The following is a 22,543-nucleotide window of genomic DNA, read 5'->3' as shown; positions in this document are numbered from 1 at the left end:
GGATTTGCTGACTGCTATAACATAAAAACTCAAAATACAGTTTCATGGTTCTTTTGCATTGAAGTAAGCAAATTCATTCATTTCTTCATTCATTCATTCATTCATTTATTCAACACACATTTACTGAGCACCTACCATGTTCCAGGCAAGGTTCTGGGGATAGGAAGATGAATAGAAGGACACATCTCTTGCCTACCAGGAGCTCACAATCTGATGGAGGAGGTGACGTTCTTGGGTGGTGTTCTAAGGAAGAACAGATCACGGGAGAGGAGACAGGAAAGAGAAAAAGTTTCACTTTGAACATGACGAGTTTGCTGGGCCTGTAGAACATCCAAGAGGATAAGTGGGGCTGGAACTCAAATGCAAGATCAGGGAATACAGATTTGAGAATCATCAGCCTTAAGGTGGTCATTAAATGAGGGGCCTGCCTGAGTTTATGCAGGGAGTGTGTGCAGAATGAGATGAGAATGAATCAAGAACAAAACCAACTCCAGGAAATGTCAATATATCAGGGGCAGGGAAAGAAAAAGGACCAGTGAAGGAACCTGAGAAACCAGATCAGAAGATCATCACAAGGAAGTGGGTCACCAAAATCAAGGGCTGGGAGTGATGATTGACACAGAAAGGCCAAATCACATAGGAACTTAAAAAGTGCCCATTAGATTTGATCTTGGTAAGAGCACTTTTAGTGGGGGAGTGGGAGTGGAAGTCAATCTGCAATGCATTCAAGAAGAAATGCAAAGTGAAGAAAGGCAGATAATAACTATACAGCTAAAGAAACTCAGTCATGAAGATTACGATCCAAGAGTTCTCAGCATTTTTATTGATTGCACTTGAGAAGGCCAGTGGGGTGAGAAATGTCAAGAATCTAGGATGGAAAAGCAATAATAGATGGAGCAAAGTCTGGGGGTCAAAGGAGGGGAAGGGATCGAGAGGACATTCCGAGCGGGAGAAGGACTCACATTCCAATGGTCTGAGAGGGAAGCAGGAGCACAGACACAGAGCACAGTTTGTTAAAGATAACAAATATTAGAAAGATAGGATGGAAAAAGACTATGACTATGGGGAAATGACCAGTGGCTTAGCAGATGACAATGAGAAAGAAGGGGAAAAGGTGTGGGGGAGACATTTTATATGAAGGTAAAGAGTGATAATTTGAACATGCCAGTTAGATCCCTGGGAGAATGTTAGTGCCATCCCTAAGCCTGTGGTGTGGGGGCTTGAAAGACTATCAGTGGCCGGGCGCGGTGGCTCAAGCCTGTAATCCCAGCACTTTGGGAGGCCGAGACGGGTGGATCACGAGGTCAGGAGATCGAGACCATCCTGGCTAACACAGTGAAACCCCGTCTCTACTAAAAATACAAAAACTAGCCGGGCGAGGTGGCGGGCGCCTGTAGTCCCAGCTACTTGGGAGGCTGAGGCAGGAGAATGGCGTACACCCGGGAGGCGGAGCTTGCAGTGAGCTGAGATCCGGCCACTGCACTCCAGTCCAGGCAACAGAGCAAGACTCCACCTCAAAAAAAAAAAAAAAAAAAAAAAAAAAAAAGACTATCAGTAAACTAAAAGACTTCTTGTAAAACCTTCTAGAAAGGAAAATCTTCAAAGAAGACCTAAGTGTCAGATACAAGTATTTTGCAAAAATGTGGCCCATTTGCAGAGTTTTCAGCCACTAAGCAGTGTTCAGAGGGGCACAGTGGGTCATCATGTGGTGAGGATGGAGAAGCTAACATTTAGGCATAGATAACAAACATGGGACCTGGTGAGATCAATGGACTTCAAGATGTGGGGTAAAGCTTGGAGGTCAGTGGTAGCCCTGGATTGTGTAGAAGTCTTGGTGATACCCCCAACTGAAGGGATCTGTTCCAGGATCTCCCAAAACATTGGTGAGAAATTTGGGGTCTCAGAAGGTAACAGGATAACAAGCTAATCTTGGGATTGGTTGATTTTCAAGACCCTCATTTCTTAGAAGGAAATCACAACAGCCTTCCTGGAGATCAGGATAAATTGACCACACCTCTGAAGAGACTCTAACCCAAGTGTACAAGAATCCAGATGCAAATGTTCTTTCTGGTGAGAAGAGCAGAAGCCCCAAGGGCATGACAGAAAAAGAGACTCAGCAAGGGAAGTAATAATTGTTCAGTATCGAGAACGGAGCTTCATGGGGTCCCATGATAGAGTCTAAGCTGGTAAAGACCACCCAGCACATGTAACCAAATAAAGCCCCCAAGAGCCAATTCTGCAGGGCCCATGATCAATAGGTGTGTGTGTTTCCAAGATTCTCTCTCAGGTTCACTTTGATTTTTTAAATCCTACTAGGTAAATAGCCAGAAAAATATCAGACATTATCTAAAATCACAGGGAACCACAAGGTAAGGGTATTACCTTGTAATAACTGCTGGGATTACAGTTATTCCCTCTCTGTGTGTTCTAGAAATATTTCTAGAATTCTAGTTGGAACCCAGACTTTTTTCCCCCAGACTTTAAATTAAGACCTCAGGTGGTTTGGGCAAGGCCCCCAGCCAGCTCTTTCCACATATGCACCATTCTGAAGTAGTTTCAGGTCTCTGAGTAGAGCCTAAGTGGTCCGAACACAGCCCCTTCTTCATAACTCCACACTAACCATGCAGCATCACATATCCTGCTCAGCCAATCATGTCTATCGCAGACCACAGGGGAGCCCACCAGCCCCAGAGACACCTGCACAGATGGGTAAGCAGCCACCTGAGACTCCAGGCACCTGCAACCCTCAACTCAGATGTCATACTTTCTGTGATACCCCACTGCACACACACACATTACACACCAGACACATTCCCTCCTCTGCACCCTCCTCCATATAGTTTACAATTGTATTTATTATTACAGTGTGCTTTAAATGTTTCTCTACATTTTGCTTCCCCACCCAATGACATTTGGAGCTCCTTTATTGGGTTCTAGGGCCTATCATCCAATAATATTTGTAGGAGGAGTCGGTCTGGGCTGGGATAGAGTTAATTTGAATTGAATAGACTTGAACTGAGCCAAAATGGCACTGGGAAACATAGGGCAGTAAATTCTCATAGCAATAAGGTTAAGCATTACCTCAACTTCCTCATCAGGGGTGTCCCCAGAGACCCACCACCTCCAAAGTCTCTCCCTAGCTCCCCAGCCACATTGCCCCTCCTCCACTGGGCAGTCCTCATTGCTTCTTGTGGAACAGAGCTGAGGCTGGCTCATTGCTGGGCTCAGCCATGACCTGCATGGGCTGATTGTTCAGGGCAGCCTCGCGCATCTTGTAGTACATGAATTCATTCTGACGGAACATGCGTAGCTCCATCTCCGTCTGCACTCGCATGGCCTGTGGGACACAGATATACCGTAAACAGTGATGGCAAGCCCCTAGGACATGCTGGTCGCTGATATACCTTGGGGTAAATTACTTCCAACCACGGAGATTCAACTCTACCCCCTCAGAACACACACACACATACACACACACACACACACACACACTCATTCATCGAGGGCCTAACATCCTGGCAGTGTGTCCACTTTGTCAGAGAAAGGGAGTCAGAACACTGGGAGAGTAGCTGAAGGAACCGTTCTCAGAAAAAAATGTTTGTTCTCAGGAACTGCCCAGTGGGGACCTGGATTTGAACCCTGGCCCCTGCAGATACTAGTGTGGGACCTCACGCAAGTGAAGTAATTGCTTCAGTGATCAGTTTTCTCCCCCTTTTTGTACCTTACCGTGGGTTGGGAAGATTGCAGCGTGTGACACACAGAAGAGCCCTCATCCTCCCACATGTCCATTCAAGAAATATTTCTCAAGGGCCAGGCATTCAGAGGCTCACAGCCGTGAGTAAAATCAACAAAGGCTCTGCCTTTGACAGGCTTGGTACCCTAGACATAAAGCTAGTTACCCTGCTTTTCTGCCCCTCACTTGGTCCTCCTGCCAAATTTGAGGGGCTAGTATATTATTTCCATTTTATAAATGAGGAAACCTGGGATCTGAATAGTAAAAGGACATCCATACCTGAGACCACGCCAGTCCTAAATGTCATAGTCATCCTACATTTTATAACACCAAAGTCTGTCCACTTTCCCTAGACTGTACTGTCTGAGGACAGCCCTGTCACTCTCAAATAAACCAGCCCTTCAAAGCAACAAGGACACCAGCAGCACCATTTGCCAGGCACTAAGTGTATTTCACACAGTAACTCGTGAACACTCATCACAACCCTATCCTTTCCCCGTTTTACTGATGAGGAGACTGACAGCTATACATTCAATATTTGCAAAATCACACAACCAGAAAGCAGTGAAGCTGGAACTCAGCCTGGAGGTGTGGTTCCAGAGCCTGTGATCCCTAACTATACTCCATGTTACACAGGATACTTTCTAATATAAATGGCTGCACGTGCGCGCGCGCACACCCACCCACCCACACACACACACCGTTGTTTGCATTTCCTCAGTCCAGGCTTGGGGTGTTAAGATTCAGCAGTCTCAGGCTTCAAGTCTCAGCTTTGCCATTAACTCTCTGTGTGACTATGGACAGACTGCCCTTCTTCCCTGAGCCTCAATTTCCTCATGTGTGAAGCAAGGTGATATGGTTTGGATATTTGTCCCTTCCAAATCTCACACTGAAATGTGACCCCCAGTGCTGGAGGTGGGGCCTGGCGGACGCGCTCGAGTCATGGGAGCAGATCTCTCATGAATTGCTTAGTGCCATCCACTTGGTAGGAGTGAGTTCTCGCTCTGAGTTCACACCAGATCTGCTTGTTTAAAAAAGCCTGGCACCTCTGCCTCTCTCTCTTGCTCCCTCTCTTGTCATGTGACACACTGACTCCCTTTCCCTCCTGGCATGATTAGAAGCTTCCTGAGGCCCTCACCAGAAGCAGATGCCAGCACCACACTTCCTATTCAGTCTGCAGAACCATGAGCCAACATAAGCCTCTTTTCTTTATAAATTACCCAATCTCAGGTATTCATTTATGGTAACGCGAACGGTCTAACACACAAGGGTAGTGGGCTAAAGCATTTCTGAGTTCCCTTTGGTCTAGCTGGGAGTATGTGGACTTTTCTAAAGCAGAGTCCACCTGAACTCACACTCTCGTCCTCAGAAACCTCAGGCCAGGAAGGGAACACCAGCCCCAAGATGCTACTTGCCTCTAAGTCCTTGGTGATGGGGTGGGAGGGTCCGTGTGTCACCAGGAGAATGGTATAGGCTTTGCAGATCATCCCATGCCCCACCTCAATGTTACCAGCATGCCAGTTGGTCAGTCCTGCCCGCATCACGGCCATGCCAAGTTGGGCATTGTTGGGGTGGTAGAGCTTCCTGTGGGAGCACAGTAAATAATCATACATTATACCAGTCATCCTTATATCTGCACTTAACTTTAAAATGTATAAAGTGCCCTCATTGATTAAGCCCATCTGCTCTTCCCCTCAGCACTGTGAATCTTCTGTAGCCACCAAGGGGAAACTGAGGCACAGAGACACGGAACGAGTTGCCAAACATTCTACATAGTGAGGCTGTGATAGCTGAAACTCTGGCCTGGGCTGCCCAGCCAACCCCTTGTGAGAAAAAGGGGCCAGGATCGTACTCTCTGAGTTTGAGCACAGGAAGCTCACAGCTCTCAGGAGCACCTCAGACCTCTCCCTAGAAAGTGGTAGGAAGGTCAAGGGAGAAAAAATAATTTAAATGTCCTTTTTGAGATAGCATTCTATTTTCACCTGGTTGGCACCATTTTGCAGGGCTTCCTTAGCATGTTGTATAGTTTCTTGTTCTACATTTTGTTCTATATTTCTTGTTCTACATTTAGAACATTTCTACAAAATGTTCTACGTTTTGTTTATGACTAACATCCTCTCAAAGAAATGAACTTGTGTCAACTTATTTGGCCAGAAACACAAATTCGCATGACAACATAGACACAGAAAGCAAGAGAGGGTATTGGCAGATGGAAGGCAAGGGAATTGAATTTTACAGTTTTTAAGCAAAGATGATTGATGGCTCTTTTAAAAATAAATAAATAAATAAAAGCTCCCAGAATTGCCTGTGTTGATTATGGGGTGGAGGGCGGGGTCCAATCACTTAAAATCAAGCTGGGGTTAGCCTGAAGAAATCAAAGGCAGAAGACGCCACCAAAGTGATAGATGTGCTGAAGAATTTGGGAAAGACCAGGGATGATAAATAGGTTTCATCTCAAGCACAAACTCTGATTGTTTGGTCATTGCCACTGGAGCACCATGATAAAAAGGCTCAGTCAAAAAGAGAGCCGTGATGGATTAGTGATGCCTTCTGTGGGTATAGGAGGGAGAGGCAGCAGTAAATATGCCATCTATTTACCATCCCTGGAATAGACACACTTCCAGGAGACTATCTGAGACCCAGGATTGTCACCTACATATAGCCGTCCACCATCCTCCTGGCATAGTCCGAGGCCTCCTCAAAAGCCTGGAGGTAGGAAAGGACCTCCGAAACAATGCTCAGTATCCGCAGCATGTAGATGTTGGTGTCAGCAAACACTGGCTCCTGCTTTTGCAGGCACTCCCGGCATAATTTCACAACCTAGAGTGAGACAGAGGCCCTGCCCATTACCATTGCACCAGAGCACACACTTAATTCACATACGCGACCATCATGATGGTATCAGACACTCATTCTTTTTAAGATTGGGGCAATTGCTGACAGAGGTGGGAAAGCACAGTTTTGGGGTATGAATTGCAAAGTGGTCCCATTGGCTAAGGGGTAAGGATGGTAATGGTGTGAAACATGGCAGATGCAGCACAGTGCGGAGTTTCCAAAATCAGTAGGTAGCAGGAAGCTATGAAAGCTATACATACACACACACATATAAATGTACAATCAGATCTGTATATGCACAAGTTCCATATATATATAGAGAGAGAGACAGAGAGAGAGAGAGAGAGAGAGAGACAAGAGTCTCACTCCATTGCCCAGGCTGAAGTGCAGTGGCTTGATCTTGGCTCACTGCGACCTCCACAGATTCTCCTGCCTCAGCCTCCTGAGTAGCTGGGGTTACAGGTGCCCACCACCATGCCTGACTAATTTTTGTGTTCTTAGTAGAGACAGGGTTTCACTATGTTGCCCAGGCTGGTCTCAAACTCCTGAGCTCAGGCAATCTGCCCACCTCGGCCTCCCAAAGCGCTAGGATTACAGGCATGAGCCACCATACCTGGCCAAAAATATGTTAAAAGAAAGAAAGAACAATACAACAACAAAAAACAATACAAACAAATCAATACAGTATAACAGCTACTTACATAGAATTTACATTGTATTAGGTGTTATCAGTAATTTAGAGATGCTTTAAAGTATATGGAAGGATGTGCATAGGTTGTATGCAAAAATACACTATTTTATGCAAGGGACTTGAGCATCTGCAGATTTTAGTATCTGTGGCAGTCCTAGAACCAATTCTCTACAGATACCGAGATATATATATGCACGCATACATGCATACATACATATATACATATACAAATACATTTATATATATTATAACAACACATTGAGATGAGTACTACTAATAATCCCATTTTACCAGATGAGAAAACTGAAAGCACAGAGAGGGTAAGTACTTTGCCAAAGTCCACAGATGGTGAGCAATGGATCAAGCACTGAAACCAAGCAGTTGAGCTCCAGCTTCACCACCATTCCTGTGATTCTCCACTCACTGGGCTTTGGAACCATTTGAAAGCTATTTTAAAACACTGATGTTCAAGTCCTACCCCAGACCAACTGAAACCAAATATCTGGGAGAGAAACCCTGGATGTGTAGTTTTTATGTATAAGCCCCTGGGTGGTCCTTAGGCTCAGTGGGTTTGAATAATTATGTCCTACTGAAGTGTACAAGATGCATGAGCTCCCGGGAAACTGCAAAACATCCTCAGAAGGATTCAGCCTTGGCTCTGGTGAGGAAAAAGATGAGCCTGACCGCAATCATCCTGGAACCAGGCTTTTCTGACTGATTCTTGTGTAGACATAGGCTTAGGCCCTACCCTACAAAGTCCAGTGATCTCTAGATTTTAGGTGTTCATTGTTCTCCTCTCCTTCCTTTGAAGCTCTCATGGGAGAAATGCCGTACAATTCCTTCCATTTAAAATCAGTGAGAACTAATTTTGTTCTGAGACTTTCCCAGAGTTCACGAGGCAACCTGAGGTGGTAGGGGCATAGCAGGGAGTGGAAAAATGATGGCTGGCAATCAATTCATCCTGAAAACAATCCTCTTAAACCCATGGGGGCAGTGTCCAGAGCTACACCTAGCCCTGCCAAGTCTGAATGGGGAAGGAGAAGAAATGTAGAGGAGAGAAGCCAGCGCAATGCAGCCAGTTGGGCCCTCCTGCTCACTCCAGCTCCCACCTCGTGCCTCTGACATAGATTTTCCATGTTGTACAGTAACACCTTGTTTGTGTGACTGTCTCCGCACCTGACAGAACTCCTTCCAGGCAAGGAGAGTGTCTTATGTTGGCCACCCCAGTAAGGGCTTAGAAATGTGCAATAAGTGAGTTAGTAAAGAAGGAGGAAGAGGAGAAGGGAAATACAAATAGAAATGAATAGAAATTAATCTCCCACATTGACATGCCCTAGTGGCATTAACATTCAAGTTGCTTAGCAAGCTTGGGGAACAAAAATGCTAATTCATGGTCCCTGTTTTCTGCTGCAGATTGAATGAGTCACATCTTAGAGTGTGAGAATGGAAATCAGTATTTCCAACAAGCTGCCCAGGTTAATTCAATGCAAATACCCCGCAGGCCAGTGTCTGGCAGTGGGTCTCACCTTTGGTTACACATTGAAATCACCTGAGAGCTTTAAAAATCTTGACATCAGGGTTCCATGCCCAGAGATTCTGGTGAAATTGTCCTGAGTGGGGGCCTGAGCAACAAAATTTTTCAAAGGTGATTCTAGTGTAGAGCCAGCTGAGAATCCCTGGTGCTTCAAGAGCCAAGGATGAATGCTCAGTTGGCAGAGACAGAAAACTGTAGCTGGCACATGCATTCAATTATGGGAAAGCATGCAACTCACTCCCAGTATGTCCACTGCCATCTGCATTCCCACGTCTCTGATGCCAGGCTTAGATATCACAGATCCCCCAGGGACAAGTGTCTGTCTGCATTTGCTCCCCTCAGACCCAGTCTCAGTGGGTTAATAATCAGTCACTGAGAATACACCCCTAAGAGATGCTAAAGGTTTAGGGGCAAGAAGAGTCATGGTCTCAACCAAGGGACATTTAGAAAAACAACCTGCTTGGTAGCCCCCTGCCCGCCCATTCCCACCCCATTTCCCTCCCTTACTAGAGAACGTTTCCGCCCTCCTCTCTAACCCCATCCTCTATAACAAGTGAATTCTTACCTCATGATACAAACCCTCCGAACGAGCCTTGTCTATCTTTTCCAATGTATCCTTGGAGAATTGTATCATCTCCTTCACCACTTCCTGAGAGGGCTGGGAAAGAGAGACACATTGAGATAGAGATGCCTTCGTGAGGCAACCCATTCCACCTTTGAATAGTTGCCATCTTCGACATTCAATGTAGTGCAAGGTTAATGCCTTCCTCATTGTGAATGCCTTACTCCTATAAATGGTACCCAAGATCCTGTAGCTATTCCAGTTCCCTCATCACATTTCTGACTTCTGTTTTCTATTAAGCCAAGTCTCAGACCCTTGCTGTCAGCCAATCATTCCAGCCTGTGCAAATTCCTGGCCCTTTGAACCCCAGGGCAGAACCTGACATTGATCGCTATTGCGTTTTCTCTGGCATTTTGGATTCTATCACCCAAAATATTTGCTGCTGTCCCTCTTTGTTTCAAGTTAACCACATATTCCACAGGTACACCCTTGCATTTTTGTTTTCATCCAAGTCATTGATTTAAATACCAGCCAGCACAGGGCTAAAGACAGAGCCCAAAGACTTGACCCAAAAATCATACTCCAATTTGTCTTCGAGTTCATTAAGGAGGGTCCTTGTGATTATAATTATTCAAACTCTTCCAAATGTCTTAGCATCCAGCCTGTATTTCCTTGTCTTAACCAAAAGGACATCAGGAGAACATCTGTCAGCTGTTCCTGTGAAATCTGGACTCATTAGGATTTTACATTTGGCTAAGCAGCCTAGTGATCTTACAAAAAAAAAAAAAAAAAAAAAAAAAAAAAAAAAAAAAAAAACCACAAGGTTTTGATATTTGAGGCAAGGAAGTGCCATAATTAAGAAGCCAGTTCCCACAGGGACATAATAATTTTGAAGAAAAAGAGCCAAATTTCTCAAAGTCCAAACAAGAAGTTTACATGCTATGCTTATTCCTATCAAAAGTCCTTTTCTGAAACATTTTTTTCTCTTAAACAAATCTTTTATAATTTTTTTCCAAAATGAAAATAACTTTATTATTTATTCTGACTGTAAAATTGACATATGCAAGTTGTGAAAATTAAAACAATATTTAAAAGTATGTTAACAAATAAAAAAGTAGAAATCCCTAGAACTCACCTAATGACTACAGTTAGTATCTGGGGGAACATTTTCCTATGCATGTATACAGAAATAATATTTAAAATACTTAATGACTGATAGAGAAAAAGCACTGACTAATCAAAGCACAGTCAGTGACCATCATCAATGGGTATGTCAGCCCAGCATGATGCCTCACACCTGTAATCCCAGCACTTTGGGAGGCCCAGGCGGGCAGATCACCTGAGATCAGGAGTTTGATACCAACCTGTACGATAGGGTGAAACCCCATCTCTACTAAAAATACAAAAATTAGCCAGGTATACTGGTGCACGTCTGTAGTCCTAGCTACTAGGGAGGCTGAGGCACAAGAATCACTTGAACCCAGGAGGCAGAGGTTGCAGTGAGCCAAGATCACACCACTGCACTACAGCCTGAGTGACACAGCCAGACTCTGTCTAAAAAAAAATTAAATAAAATGATTAGATTAAATTAAGTTAAACATTGGGTATGTCTAAATGACTTTACCAGTAAGCACTGGCTGAATTTCAGTCCTATGTGTGCACACACATGCATATGTGTGTGTGCGTGCCAATAGGATTGACTATGTTTTCTAACTGGAATTATACCATATACCTGTCTATAGCAATTTTTCACTCAGTATTTTGCAGACATTTTTCCATATCAATATAAAACTATATCATTTAAATAAATGTAAAGTTTTTCACTGTGTGAAGCTAGGATAATTTATTTAACCAGTTCTCTGGTTGTCCAATTTTTTCACTATAAAAATTAGACTCAATAGCTTCCTTTCGATTTGCGGTTCACATTGTTTTGTGAAGTCACCCTCAGTAAACTACCAAAGAGTAACAAGAGAATGGGCATTTGTTGCAATGAAAACGTATCTCTCTCTGTAGACCATCTTCCCTCCTTCTTCCAGCTATTCTGGACCAGTTCTGCCATGGATTTTCATCTTGCACTATGAGAGTCCTCTGGCCAGGACAGCTTGCTTCAGGATCAGGTTCTCCTAAGGAAAGGGGTACTATATTTGTTCTTCTGCCCACCTCACCAACTTTGGCTTTTGTATAGCTCTTGGCTATCCCTATAATTGTGACTATCCTTATTTCCATATCCTTCTGTATCTGGTCCTCCCTGGAGTTAGTTATTCTATGTGTCTACCTGTATTTTTTCCGTGGCCTGACTCTGATAATGGATGCACCCATCAGTGCTCTAGCTCTGCTTGCAGGTCTCACTCCTAGCTTAACCTTTGCCTTGACCTTTGATTTGACTGAGATTTCTGGCTTTGGCTGAAATCTCCTGCTGCTACCAGCTGCTACCTTATGCCCTGGAATGCTGTTCAGCCCTCTGTTAACTCAAATCATGTCTTTGTCCCAAAGAAGTCATTTCAGTGTGTGACTGCTTTCCTAAGCCTATTGGAATTAAGCCCATCTCTTGCCTGGTTTTGCAGAGTTCTGTGACTGATGGACCAGAGGTGTGCCATTAATCTGTCAAACCCACATTTCTAGTTATAGTCATAGCTTATTACCCAAGTATGATTCACAAAATCATGTATAGTTTATGTCCCCTGATATCTAATCTACTGTATATTCTATTATCTTTAAATCTCAAAATGTTTAGTGAATCTTCTGGAGTAATCAGTAGCTTGTAGAATAGATTAAGAGAATACCAAGTGGTTAAGTGTTCATCAAAGTCTTGCTCAGTTTGATGATGTAAGGAGGAGTGTCACTTGAAGCTCTGGAAGTGAGTCAATTTTGTTTAAAGAGGCAACTTACAAGATTCCCCAAAACAACCTGGCAGAAAGGTTGTTAATTAGTAAGTGCAACATGTGATAAATCTATTCTGAGAAAGGAAACGGGGTTGTTCCACTTGGCTCCACTCTTCACAGTAAAGGCAGGAACATTCTGATTTGCAGAGAGGATTTAAGGAACCCCCATGGCGAAAGGCTGCTGTCTCCAGGAGCATCAAAGTCTACAGAAAACAAGGAGGAAGAGGGAGGGAGGACCCAGAGGCGGAGGAGAAGGAGCAGGGGTTGGGGGATCTGAGGGGCTGGGGGAGACCAGCCTGGGCAACACGGTGAAACCCCGTCTCTACAAATAATACAAAAATTAGCCAGCAGTGGTGGCACGCACCCGTGGTCCCAGCTACTCAGGAGCCTAAGACAGAAGAATCTCTGGAGCCCAGAAAGTCGAGGCTGTGGTGAGCTGAGATCACACTACTGCACTCCAGCCTGGGTGACAGAGTGAAACCTCGTCTCAAAAAGAAAACCTAAGCAGCCTAAACAAAGACAGTCCAGAGACACAACTGAGAAAAAATGTCATAAATTTTGCTATTATTTTCCCATTTTAAAAATATTTGGTTTTTATTTCTACGTAGGTTTACATAAGCATATATTAAGGAACTAGGAAAGATTTTGATGGCATTTGAAGGTTTGAGGATGGTGTACTGATGGAGGCTTCTCAGGCTGGGATACAGCATTATAGGGAAAAGAAAGGAAATGATTGTGATGACATTGTAGACAGTCCAGCTTGAGGAAATGGTTAATAAGTTAGTCCAACTCCCCATTTTACAGATGAGGAAACTGAGGCCCAGAAGGAAGAGACTTGGCCAAGCTCAGTCATAGCCAGTACTAGTACATAGGCCTCATAATTATTCTTCCAGTATTCTTCCTACTACATTATGATGGACTTTTTTAAATGCCTGAGGAAGCATTTGCTTTTAAAAAGATATACTCAATTTTTTTCTGCTCCGTTAGTATAGGTGAGTTATTTTTATTTTGAGTTGTTTTAATAGAGAAACTCAATTTGATATAAAATACAACAGAAAGTTTTTGCCTTGAATTCAGGTAGGTTCAAGCTGAAATCATCAATCTTTTATATCAAGAGAAACGCCAACTCTGCAATTCATACTGAAGACGTGTGTGTATTGTCACCAGCTGGTAACAGCATATCTAAAGTGAAGGGATGGGAACTAAAGGCCACACATAGCCTTCTGAACTATTGAAACTGCCAGGTAAACATCAAAAAATCTAAAGAAATGACCGCATGGTTGTTTTATTTTAGAACAGAGAAAACAGGGTCTGGCCTCTTAATAATAATAATAATAAAAATTAAGTAGTGTGGAAGCAAGTTATGAAACAAATACTCAGGGCCAGTCTCCAGGAAGGAAGGCTGGCTGGCTCACAGATAAGGCATGCTTTCCACAGGTTCTGAAAGGTCGGGGTGAGGGTGGGTGCAATAACACATTCTTCTCTGTAGCGCCCATGATGCAGTGCTCAGTGCCTCTCACATACATCCAATATACATCTCCTAGAATACAGACCTTTGCTTCTCTGAAAAGAGGTTGTTCCTATAGAAAACATTAATCCTTGGGCCCCAACTGCTTTGTCTCTGCCTGGGAGGGGTGACTCTCAATATCTTCACCCCAGGCATCACTGGTCCTCCTACTTGTGTATGGAGACCCAGTATGCTTGCATGGGCATGGGTGTGCATGGGTGTGTGTGTGTGTGTGTGTGTGTGTGCCTTTTAATGTTCATAAATGGTAGCATACACAGTGTTAGGGGTTAAATTGTATCCTCCCAAAATTCATATGTTGAAGTCTAGCCCCAGAAGCTACCTCAGAATGAGCTCTTACTTGGCAATAGGGTCATTGCAGATGTAATTAGTTAAGGTGAGATCATACTGTAGTAGAGTGGGCTCCTAACCCCATATGACTGGTGTCCTTATAAAAGAGAATGCCATGTGAGAAGCCTCCATGCCTGTGCTGATCCCCCTCATCCTCCCCCTGAGCACAGCTTCCCTGGAGGAAATGGACAAGAAGAGTCAGTGCTTTCTTCGGTTTTGGCTTCTTGCTCACACTATTGCAGTAAGTGATTAAATACTTCACCCTCATTTCTGCTCTGTTGCTTTAACTGGCTACTCTGACACCTGGCAGCTCAGCGCTCTCTCCCAGCTCAGCTGGGCTCCTGACCTCCCGTCAGCAAGCCTTCTTCTGCTGCTTAACAGACTGACCATCAACTAGCAACAGTTACCCAGGAGTTCAGGATGCTGACCAATTTAAACATAGCCCTGTCTCCACACTGCCCATCCCCATGGGACTAGGAATATCTTTTTTATAACCGGATGACAAATATCTTTGCCCATCTGATCTCAACACCTTAAATTCTCAACATCACTCAACCCATAAAGGAGCAACAGGAGGAACCAAAATTTCCAGTGTCTACTCCGTATGCCACTCCTTTTACACACATCGTCTTCTTTAATCTTTATAACAACCTCTTGCAATGGGACCATCATTCCTATTTTACAGTTGAGAAAACTGGGTGACTTCCCCAAACTCAAACACCTGGCAAGTGGCAGTGCCAGGACTTAGCTGGGACCTACCCACGGTGCTCTGCTCTCATACCCTGCCTCCTCCCCGGGGTGACAGCTGCTCCCTAGGAAGCTCATGGGCAGGCATACTGATTAGCTGTGAAACCACCTGTGACTGGCTTCTGGCGAATATGGACACAAACACCTCAGCCGCAGGGTTGCATGTACCTTGGGGTTGTCTTTCACCCCCAGGAAGAGGTTGTCCTTCAGTTTTTTCTGGCAGTGTTCACATGTGCAGTCAAAGTAGTACTGCTTCTTCAGCTGCCTCTTGCGTTCTTCACTGACATTGAGGAAGTCGATGTAGGACACAGTCAGCTCCTCTCCTTCTGAGATCTTGCCCAGGGCCCGGAGTTCAATTCTGGAGCAGAGTGAAAGGAAAAGGTGAATCGAATTCAGGCCTACTGGAATGGGATCCATGCTCTCCAAGGCTTCGTGGAGTTGGGTCTCAAAGACAATGACTTTCACTGGCACTCAGAAACCCCCATTGACTCCACAAAAGGAGAAATGTGACCTAAAGGATGATTTTGTGGATAGCTCTACTCTATTCCTTAGAACAGTCCTATCCACTCCATTCAGTTAACTGCTCTGGAATCAGCTCAAATAGACTCCTAGTAGAGAGCTGGGCTTGGTCATAAAACCAGACAATGTCCATGCCCATAAGTCTCCCTTTACTTTTAGCTACTGATTGTCTGTAATAAAAGAAGGAGAAATAATGATAAGGCAAAAACTCCAAACAAGAAAAAACTTGAAAATCTTTTCTGGTTAGTTTGGGGACTACTCTCTCAGAAACATAAAAATTCAGTTACCCACAACCTTGGCTCATTCTGTGTCTAATTTGAAGTCACCTCTTGACCTTCAGTCCAATGGTTCAGGCCAAATTACCTAAGGAGACTTAGCCCACTGGATATCATTGAAGGCAAATAAACAAAGGCTGGCTCTGTTAGCTCGCTGCATTGTTCACTTTTGTGTTTATTGGGAGATGTGGCTTGTTGGTTGAAGGTGGTTAGCAAGGGCAGATGGCATTTCAGTTCCCTTCCAGACTAGACCTGACCCTCAATTACCTATAGCACTACCCACCTTACCTAATGAGATAGGTACTGAAGATGTTGAAGGTAAAAACCCGCTGCAGAACTGACATCCAGCTGAGCCAAACAGGTAGAGGTCAGCCTGTGGATCTCTCAGCCATGCAGCCATGCATCCTCCACCACAAGGCCAGACAGCTACAGAAAACAAGTGGTGGGCCCTGCAAGCTGGGTCCTAAACTGTGCTCCTGTATCTCCCCAGAATCCTGGGGCCTCCCTGCCTAGTGGGAAGCCATCATCCAGAGAGCAAGTGGCAGGATGCAGAGGGCTGGGGAGAGCACCTGCACAGAGATCCATGGTCATTTCTTTTACCTCCCAGAAAGGCTCAGTTAGACACCATGCAAAAGCAAGGGCAAGACTCCGGCACCCAAGAAGAGTCCCAGTCAAAGGCAGCCCCTTCCCTGTCCTCTGAGATGACAATCAAGGAAGCAACTGCTGAGGTGACCACTGATGGATAAAAATCCTTCTCCCAAAGTGAGATACACTGACATGCCTATTAATGTGTTAATGTGTATAAAAACAACTCGTGTGGAGTCTGCAAAACTGAAGTGCCTGCTCACCATTTGTCACTCCTTTCCTTTGTTCCTTACCCCAATTTTCGGCAGCAGCGGTTACTGTGGTGATGAAAGGCCAGTAGGAGAGGAAGGCCGGGTGATTCTGCTCACAGTTCTGCTTAGAATCCTAGTATGTCTGAGCTGCAGGGATGCTCATTTCACAAATGAGGATAGTGACACAAGAGGGATAGGTCCCACAGCACTTTGGGGACAGAGTCAGGATTAGAACTTCATACCATTCACAATTCCCCTCAACGTAGTAGCCTTGCCTGGTTGTTTTCAGGCTGCTTCCTGGGTCTTCGATGCACGGGAATTAAGATGCATCAAAGTCCTTGATTTTTAGGACTCTACTAATGTCCTAAGTAATTCCATGTGAGCATCTCCTGAGCCAGGATCTCCAGTATTTAACCCCATTGGGTAAGTAACCAGTTCTGCCCCCACGAGTCCCTTTTACAGAGGCAGCCCGCCATAGTGACGTATTTTAATTCCACAGTGAATCAGTGGCCAGTTGGGCTAGAATTTCCGGTAATTTTGCTTCCTATCATTATTGTGCCAATTCTTGCATGGTCTCAGGGTATCTCCGATTATTTCAATGGTATCAGAAATTTTTCAAAACCAAATTAACTTAATGTGACTTAAATATGAAAAGATGCATATATGTATGCCTCATTTTACCTTACTTGAAACTGGAGATTGGGGGAGAGGAATGGAGACCAGCCTGAAATAAGCACTGCAGGAGGCAGGAGATGAGGATTTTAGCCCTGGCTCTCCCTCCAACCAGCTTCCTTGGACAAGCTTCATCCCCACCCTGTACCCCAGGCCCCTTCTACCTCCAACAATCTGCAATTCTATAGTACAGCTAATTGAGCCACAAGTAGGCAGCCTATTTATGTATTTCTCACGGAGGTTACGGACAGAGTCCAGAGCTACAGAGACTTAGAACTAGGAAGGTCCCTAGAGCACTCTCCTCTTGACCTTTCTCTACAGATGTGGAACCCAAGCCCAAGAGATGATGTGAATCATCCAAAGTCACGTGCAGTACACACCAACACAGACTCAAATGCACCAACCACTTCTACCCCAGCATTCCCAAAGCCCAAACTCCCACACAGCATTTTGTTCTTAATCCAAAGACCACTTCAAGGGCTGTCAACCTCACCCTGAGGAAAAGACCCATCTAGGGCCATTTGGTTGTCATTAAGAAAAGTTAGAAGTAAAATTTAACCTAAACTACTCATTCATAGTTGGTCAGAAGCAGTAAGCAGAATACTGGGAATAAACATTTATTAAAAATATCAGTTGTAGATGCTATTTTTTGGAGCCCAGTCTGGGTGAGAAGTTGGGGTTTATAAACAGACAGTCCTTTAGTAGGTCAGTCACAGTCCCCATTTCATGGTAAGCAGGGTTTAGGGAGACAAGATAGGCTTTTGCTAAGACGATGTGGACTACAAGGGTTCATGCTTCAAGGTTGGAAGAGCAGTGGAAGTGAGGCATGAAAGGGAGGAAGAAAGGAGGCAAAGTAAAAGCAAAGACAAGGCAGGTGGTATGTGGGTAAGGAAAAAACGGTTAATTTAAATGCATTAAAATACACCATTCAGCAAAGACGAGACACTGGGATGCAGAAGGACATTATGGACAGATGGCAGTCAAGGAGTCTCGGGAATGGGTGGCTCCAGCAAACCAGACAAGTGAGGGAGACGGGTCAGAGGAGCAAGGATGCTTGAAAGGACTGACCCACCTCATCTGGGTATGAAACATGGATTTCACTGCCTCATGACTGAAAGACAAAACAGACACCCATATGGAAATCATTATCATTGGCTGATCAGGTGTGATCCGGTGCAAGGGTGCACAGCATTCTGGGTCACACTATCAAAACTTTGGCCATCACAACAACCTTTATCCTAGCCCCTTCTAGCTGGACTCACTGGAGAAAACACAGCCTGGTATAGTGGAAAGTGCACTGAATTTGGAACAAGACATTCTGGATTCAAAGGTACTCAACCCTGACCTGAACAAGTTCCTTCCCTTCCCTGTGTTTCAGTGTTCTCACCTGTAATGAGACTGTCACGAGACAATGCACTTAAAAGCAGAGTGCTGAAAAAACATGCGCAATGTTGTTATTATCATTCTATTAAGCATTCTGGATGAATAAACATTGCCTCTTTGGATGTCGGTCTTGGAAAGAGTTTGAAGTGCACATGGAGGCTGGTTAGGTCAAATCGATAGTATATAAAAATTGTTGGGGTTCAAATTGGGCCCCTAACCCCATGTCTAGGGTTCTTTCCACTATGGCAGGTGGCTAGACAGGAAATGCGAAGTCACCGTCTCTTGCACAAAAGCCAAGAAGCCTGGATAAAATGTGGCTGCTAGAAATTAGTAGATGCAAGGAAGCCAGAGCAGACACAGAAGAAAGAGTTCCTAGGTTCCTGTGGTTGTTACACCCAATGACAAGAGGAGCCTTGGGCTTAGAAGAGGGCTGTCTAGAAAGCCTAGGCCCATACACGGCTGAATTTGATCCTCTCTGCCATCCAGGTCAAGCTCAGTCAACAGCCCCTCTAGGGAGGATTCCATGAGATCCAGGCCAGTGACCCCAAAAGGCTTCAGAAAGGAAACACAAATGCTGGGAAAAGATTATCATCTGAGTCCAAAATAAACTTTCCCATCTTAAGTCACTTTCTCAATTGCTTAAGAGCCTGGTTTCAGAAATAGGAAGGAAAGGAGAAATCAGGGTACTTGGCATATTGAAGCTTAGGCCCAATTCTCAGCTGAGAACCAGACACCATTGTCTGGCTTCTAGGAAGTTTTTGGGGGAAACTTGCTCATTGTTGATGACTCAAAGTCAGCTTGTATCTGTCATAAGAGCTCATCTCTAAGAGCGAAAGCAATTAATATTGCTCAAGCCTCATTCCCTTATATCTCCCCATCCTGAGCCATGGACAACCAGGGGCTCGTTCCATCTACTGATTCTTCTCCATTTGTGCCCCACCCCCAAATCCATCATGTGCCCTTATTTACATGCATCTGTGCTGTAACATGTAAATAAGGGTATCATGTGCCTTTATTTATGCATCTGTGCTGTCTCAGAAAGGGGGGCTGACCTCTGAGGGTTGCATCACCCAGGTTTCTTTGTGGTCTGGCTTCAGGTTGGGGTTTGGCCAATGGTAGGAGAGCAGAAGGTTGGGGGAATGAGGGGTTGGACTATCTAGTCCATTGACTTCCTCTTTTCCGAGCCATGGTGCCAGCTGGCAGGTTTCTCTAGACACAGTTGTAAGCCACAGCTGAGCTGTTGGGGGGCCCACTAGCCCAGGTCCAGCTCTCACTAGCTGCAGAAACAGTGCTTCCTTCACCTGCCCTTCCAGGCCTAGAGGTGGTGATGGTTTCATGTGTTGCTAGGCCCTGGGCACCTCACCATTCCTTGTTAGTTTCTTTTTGTTGTTATTTTGTTTGGTTTGGTTTGGTTTAGTTTGGTTTGGTTTGGTTTTAGAGACAAGGTCTCACTTTGTCACCCAAGCTGGAGTGCAGTGGCATGATTATAGTTCACTGCAGCCTCAACCTCCTGGGGTCAAGTGATCCTCCTGCCTCATCCTCATGAGTAGCTGGGACTACAGGCACATACCACCATGCCCAGCTAATGTATTTATTTATGTATTTATTTATTTTTTACAGATATGGGAGTATCACTATGTTGCCCAGGCTGATCTCGAACTCCTGACCTCAAGTGATCCACCCCCCACTCGGCCTCCCAAAGTGCTGGGATTACAGGCATGAGCCACCAGGCCCTGCCCCTTGTTAGTATCTTAAACCCTGCCCACACTTCTGTAAACTGTCCCTTCATTCAATTGTATTTGGGTAAACCCCTTTGAGTGTGCCTCCTGATTCCTGCTGAGACCTTGACTAAATGACCTCTAGACAGATAATCCTAGGCTTCAAGTTTTAAAATAGTAGTTAAAGGTTTATCTAACACATCTAGGCAGCCCCAAGAAACATACACACTCAGAAATGACCCAGGTTGAATTCTTTGATATCCTCCATGATGCCTTTCTCTCATTCACAATTATTCTGGAATGAGATTTCTATGTGCTATTCATTTAAAATCTATGCTAGTTGAGGTTTAGCAGGTTGACTTCGGCTTAAGTCAAGTGGACAAAACACCATAGGTCTCCCCATCCCCATCAAACCCCCCCCCCCCCAGATAAAGACATACTCACTTGCCATTGTTAAATATGACAGTGCAGTTGGGCCAACAGTCATGGTTCACCAGGCCCAGGTTGGGGAAGATGCCTACGCCCACGGCCTGCAGGCCTCTCTGATCACTGAGAGTAAAACCGTTGCAGTTAATCTACCCAGAGGAAAAGATGAAAGAGTCAGTCAACAGACATGGAAAGAACACTATCCTAGCTGTTGAAAGGAATTTTAAGAAACAGAAGACCCAGTCTCACCCTGGAGATGCTTAGGGAGTCTGGACACAGAACAATTAGTCCCCTGTTCTCTGCATGACTCCAAATGACACACAAGATTAGGGCCATGGGACAGTCCTATATCTGCAAAAATGCAGCCCTACCTTGAAAGTATTTTGTGGCTGTATTCTAAAAGAATCAAAGATGGAAACGTTTTCCTTTTTCTGTATCTGGGTCTTACATGAGTATTCCTCAGTCTCTGTCTTGGTTTTCCTGTCTGTACCCTGCTTTGCACGCGTGCGTGTGTGTGTGTGTGTGTGTATGTGAAAGAGAGAGCTTTTCCTTCCCCTATTTCCTCTGCCTACTTAGTTTAAACTCCTATAGCTGTTCATAAAAAAAATTAACATCTCTTTCGATTATTTTGTATCTGGTGAATACTGTTATATTCCCTGCTCACAATTTTTAAATCTGGTGAGTGCCATATTTAACACTTATCTCTGAGATTCAAGGCAAATCAAGTTGGTTACTACTGATGTGGCATCCAAGTGATTTTCTTTTCCTTAAAAGTAAATCGTTCTTTACAGAAACAGACTCCAAATATCTGCTCTCACAGTATGAAAAATGCATAAGAATAAATATAACCTAGAATACATTAGTAACTGTATGCAAATTTCCACTTCATCTGTAAATACATCTATGAATACATGCTATATATAACAGAAACCCAGTAGACATTTATTCCCTCACATGGATATTTGTCACAGATATGGAGGAGTGTCACTTTCTCCATTTATTCTCATCAGACATTTAGTAAGTTCATGATGTTAAGCCTGTGAGTACCACTAACAAGCTGTACTACTTGGAGCAAACTTCTTTCTTCTCTGAGCCCTGGTTTTCCCATCTATAGGTTGAATAAATTGGACTAGATGAGCTCCAAGGATCTTTTCAGCTCTAACCTTTGGTAATTATATGACCTCTAGCCCTGGTCCCCAGACCTATTAGGGATGCCCATGATTGCGCAACACACCAATTCACCCCAAGGCTATAGAACGTAACTGTTAAAAGTAAAAGCTTAGACCGGGCGTGGTGGTTTACACCTGTAATCCCAGCACTTTGGAAGGCCGAGATGGGCAGATCACTTGAGCTCAGGAGTGCAAGATCATCCTGGGCAACATGGTGAAACCCGGCTCCTACAAAAAAATACAAAAATCGGCCAGGCATAGTGGTATGCATCTGTGGCCCCAGCTACTTGGTAGACAGGAGGATCACTTGAGCCTGGGAGATGGACGTTGCAATGAGCCATGATTGCACCTCGGCACTCCAGCCTGGGTGACAGAGTAAGACCCTCATCTCAAAAAAAAAAAAAAAAAAAAAGTAGAAGCCCTGGCTCCTGAAAATACAGACTGCTTCTGGACTTTCCCTGGTTCTGGACTTTCCCTGGGCACAAGCTAACCATGTGGCTTTTGGAGGTCATATAACCCCTCTGGACCTAAGTTTTCTGTTCTATAAAATAGAAATGCTGAAAGCATGGACCTTACCTTGTGTTGTAAAACTGTGTGAAATAATACGTGGGAAGCTGTGGTGGTTAATTTTGTGTGCCAACATGGCTGGTCAATGGTGCCCAGATATTTGGTCAAAAACTATAATATATGCTTCTGTGAAGGTGTT

The 22,543-nt window shown here is 44.5% G+C and overlaps 1 protein-coding gene across 2 annotated transcripts in view; it reads right to left on the bottom strand.

Moving 5' to 3' along the window:
* Positions 1–1,549: 1,549 nt before the first annotated feature.
* The window catches only part of SMYD1 (SET and MYND domain containing 1), a 42,562-nt gene continuing 21,568 nt past the window's right edge, over positions 1,550–22,543 (bottom strand). Inside the window, exons 4-10 of one of the 2 annotated variants that reach the window (XM_010378428.2) lie at positions 20,687–20,817; positions 18,214–18,252; positions 15,008–15,197; positions 9,359–9,451; positions 6,390–6,553; positions 5,149–5,317; positions 1,550–3,337 (exon numbers count right to left, since the gene is read on the bottom strand). In XM_010378428.2, coding sequence (XP_010376730.2) covers positions 3,179–3,337; positions 5,149–5,317; positions 6,390–6,553; positions 9,359–9,451; positions 15,008–15,197; positions 18,214–18,252; positions 20,687–20,817 — 945 coding nt within the window. In that variant the 3' untranslated portion in view covers positions 1,550–3,178. The remainder of the gene's footprint in view (positions 3,338–5,148; positions 5,318–6,389; positions 6,554–9,358; positions 9,452–15,007; positions 15,198–18,213; positions 18,253–20,686; positions 20,818–22,543) is intronic. The other variant, XM_010378429.2, reaches the window with a different exon arrangement.

This window comes from Rhinopithecus roxellana, chromosome 17, assembly GCF_007565055.1.
Source record: "Rhinopithecus roxellana isolate Shanxi Qingling chromosome 17, ASM756505v1, whole genome shotgun sequence".
Lineage (NCBI taxonomy): Eukaryota > Metazoa > Chordata > Mammalia > Primates > Cercopithecidae > Rhinopithecus > Rhinopithecus roxellana.
The sequence above is the reverse complement of the archived record's forward strand: the minus strand, read 5'-3'. Positions and strand labels throughout refer to the sequence as shown.